At 65.9% G+C, this 2,186-nt stretch overlaps 1 protein-coding gene across 1 annotated transcript in view; it reads right to left on the reverse strand.

The window, feature by feature from the left end:
* Positions 1-994: 994 nt before the first annotated feature.
* Positions 995-2,186, reverse strand: part of SHISA4 (shisa family member 4) — a 10,444-nt gene continuing 9,252 nt past the window's right edge. The window contains exon 5 of the mRNA XM_063356854.1: positions 995-999. Coding sequence (XP_063212924.1) covers positions 995-999 — 5 coding nt within the window. The remainder of the gene's footprint in view (positions 1,000-2,186) is intronic.

Raw genomic sequence — 2,186 nt, forward strand, 5'->3', positions numbered from 1 at the left:
CCCCACCCTGCACCCCCAATCCCTCCTTGCACCCCAAATCCTCCCCCCTGCACCCAAATCGCTCCTTGCACCCCCAATCCCCCCCACCCCCCAAATCCTCTCCCTGCACCCCCAATCCCCCCCACCCTGCACCCCCAATCCCGCCTTGCACCCCAAACCCCCCCGCATCCCAAGTCCCCCCTTCTAGACCCCAAATCCCACCCCCCCCCGCCCCCAGCCCCCCCCCGCTCACCGGTGGGGTTGTAGCCGGGGGGCCCGGAGGGGTAGAGCGGGTACTGGGCGGCGGGGCCGGGCGGTGGGTACATGGCCATGGGGGCGAAGCCGGGCTGGGGGGGCGCGGGGCCGCCTTTGGGGTCCATGGGGAAGGGGGCTGGGGGGGGCGCGGGGGGGTAGCTGGAGAGCGGGATCTCCGGGCCTGCGGGAGAGATGGAGGGGTGGGATGTGGCCGGGGGCGCGCTGCGGCAGCCGGCACCGGGACGGGGACGGGGGGTGTCCGTGACCCCCGGGGGGGGGGGGGTGGGGGGGGTGGGCACCTGGGTGATCTCAGCAGCACCCGCTGCGGTGCCCTCCCCCAGCACCCAAATCCCTCCCCCCGGCACCCGTATCGCCCCCCGCCCCCCAGTACCCAAATCCCCCCCCGGCTTGCACCCAAATCCCCTCCCTCCCGCACTCAAAACCCTCCCTCCTGCACCCAAAATCCCCTCCCAGCCCGCACCCCAAATCCCTCCCAAATTCCCCCCGCACCCCAAATCCCCCCCGCAACCCACATCCCCCCACCTTGCACCCCAAATCCCCCCCGGACCCCAAATCCTCCCTCCTGCACCCCAAATCCCTCCCAAATCCCCCCCTGGACCCCAAATCCTCCCTCCTGCACCGCAAATCCCCCTCGCACCCCAAATGCCCCCACCTTGCACCCCAAATCCCCCCTACCCCCCAGATCCTCCCTCCTGCACCCCAAATACCCCCCAAATCCCTCCCTTCACCTCAAGTCCCCTCATCCTGCCCCCCAAATCCCCCCACCCTGCACCCCAAATCCCCCCTCCACCCCAAATCCTCCCCCTGCACCCCAAATACCCCCTCCTGCACCCCAAATTCCCTCCCTTGCACCCCAAATCCCTCCTGCACCCCAAATCTCCCCACCCCGCACCCCAAATCCCCCCACCCCCAAATTCTCCCTCTGCACCAAAATCCTCCCCCTGCACCCCAAATCCCCCATCCTGCACCCCAAATCCCTCTCGCATGCCAAATATCCCCTCCTGCACCCCAAATCCTCCCCGCACCCCAAATACCCCCCCACACCCCAAATTCCCCCCTCCTGCACCCCAAATCCCTCCAAATCCCTCCCGCACCCCAAATCTCCCCACCCCCAAATTCTCCCTCTGCACCCCAAATCCCTCCTGCACCTCAAATCCCCCCACCCTGCACCCCAAATCCCCCCTGCACCCCAAATCCTCCCTCCTGCACCCCAATTACCCCCCCTGCACCCCAAATTCCCCCACCTTGCACCCCAAATCCCTCCCAAATCCCTCCCACACCCCAAATCCCCCCACCCCCAAATTCTCCCTCTGCACCCCAAATCCCCCCTGCACCCCAAATTCTCCCTCCTGCAACCCAAATACCCCCTCCCGCACCCCAAATCCTCCCCGCACCCCAATAACCCCACCTTGCGCCCCAAATTCCCCTGTCCTGCACCCCAAATCCTCCCTCCTGCACCCCAAATACCCCCCTGCACCCCAAATTCCCCCACCTTGCACCCCAAATCCCTCCCAAATCCCTCCCACACCCCAAATCCCTCCCGCACCCCAAATTCTCCCTCTGCACCCCAAATCCCCCCTGCACCCCAAATCCCCCCACCCTGCACCCCAAATCCCCCCTCCCGCACCCCAAATTCCCCACCTTGCACCCCAAATCCCTCCCAAATCCCTCCTGCACCCCAAATCTCCCCACCCCGCACCCCAAATCACCCCAAATTCTCCCTCTGCACCAAAATCCTCCCCCTGCACCCCCAATCCCCCCATCCTGCACCCCAAATCCCTCTCGCATGCCAAATATCCCCCCTGCACCCCAAATCCTCCCTCCTGCACCCCAAATACCCCCCACACCCCAAATTCCCCCCTCCTGCACCCCAAATTCCCCCACCTTGCACCTCAAATCCTTCCCAAATCCCTCCCGCACCCCAAATCTCC

Source organism: Chroicocephalus ridibundus, chromosome 20 (assembly GCF_963924245.1).
Source record: "Chroicocephalus ridibundus chromosome 20, bChrRid1.1, whole genome shotgun sequence".
NCBI classification, from domain to species: domain Eukaryota; kingdom Metazoa; phylum Chordata; class Aves; order Charadriiformes; family Laridae; genus Chroicocephalus; species Chroicocephalus ridibundus.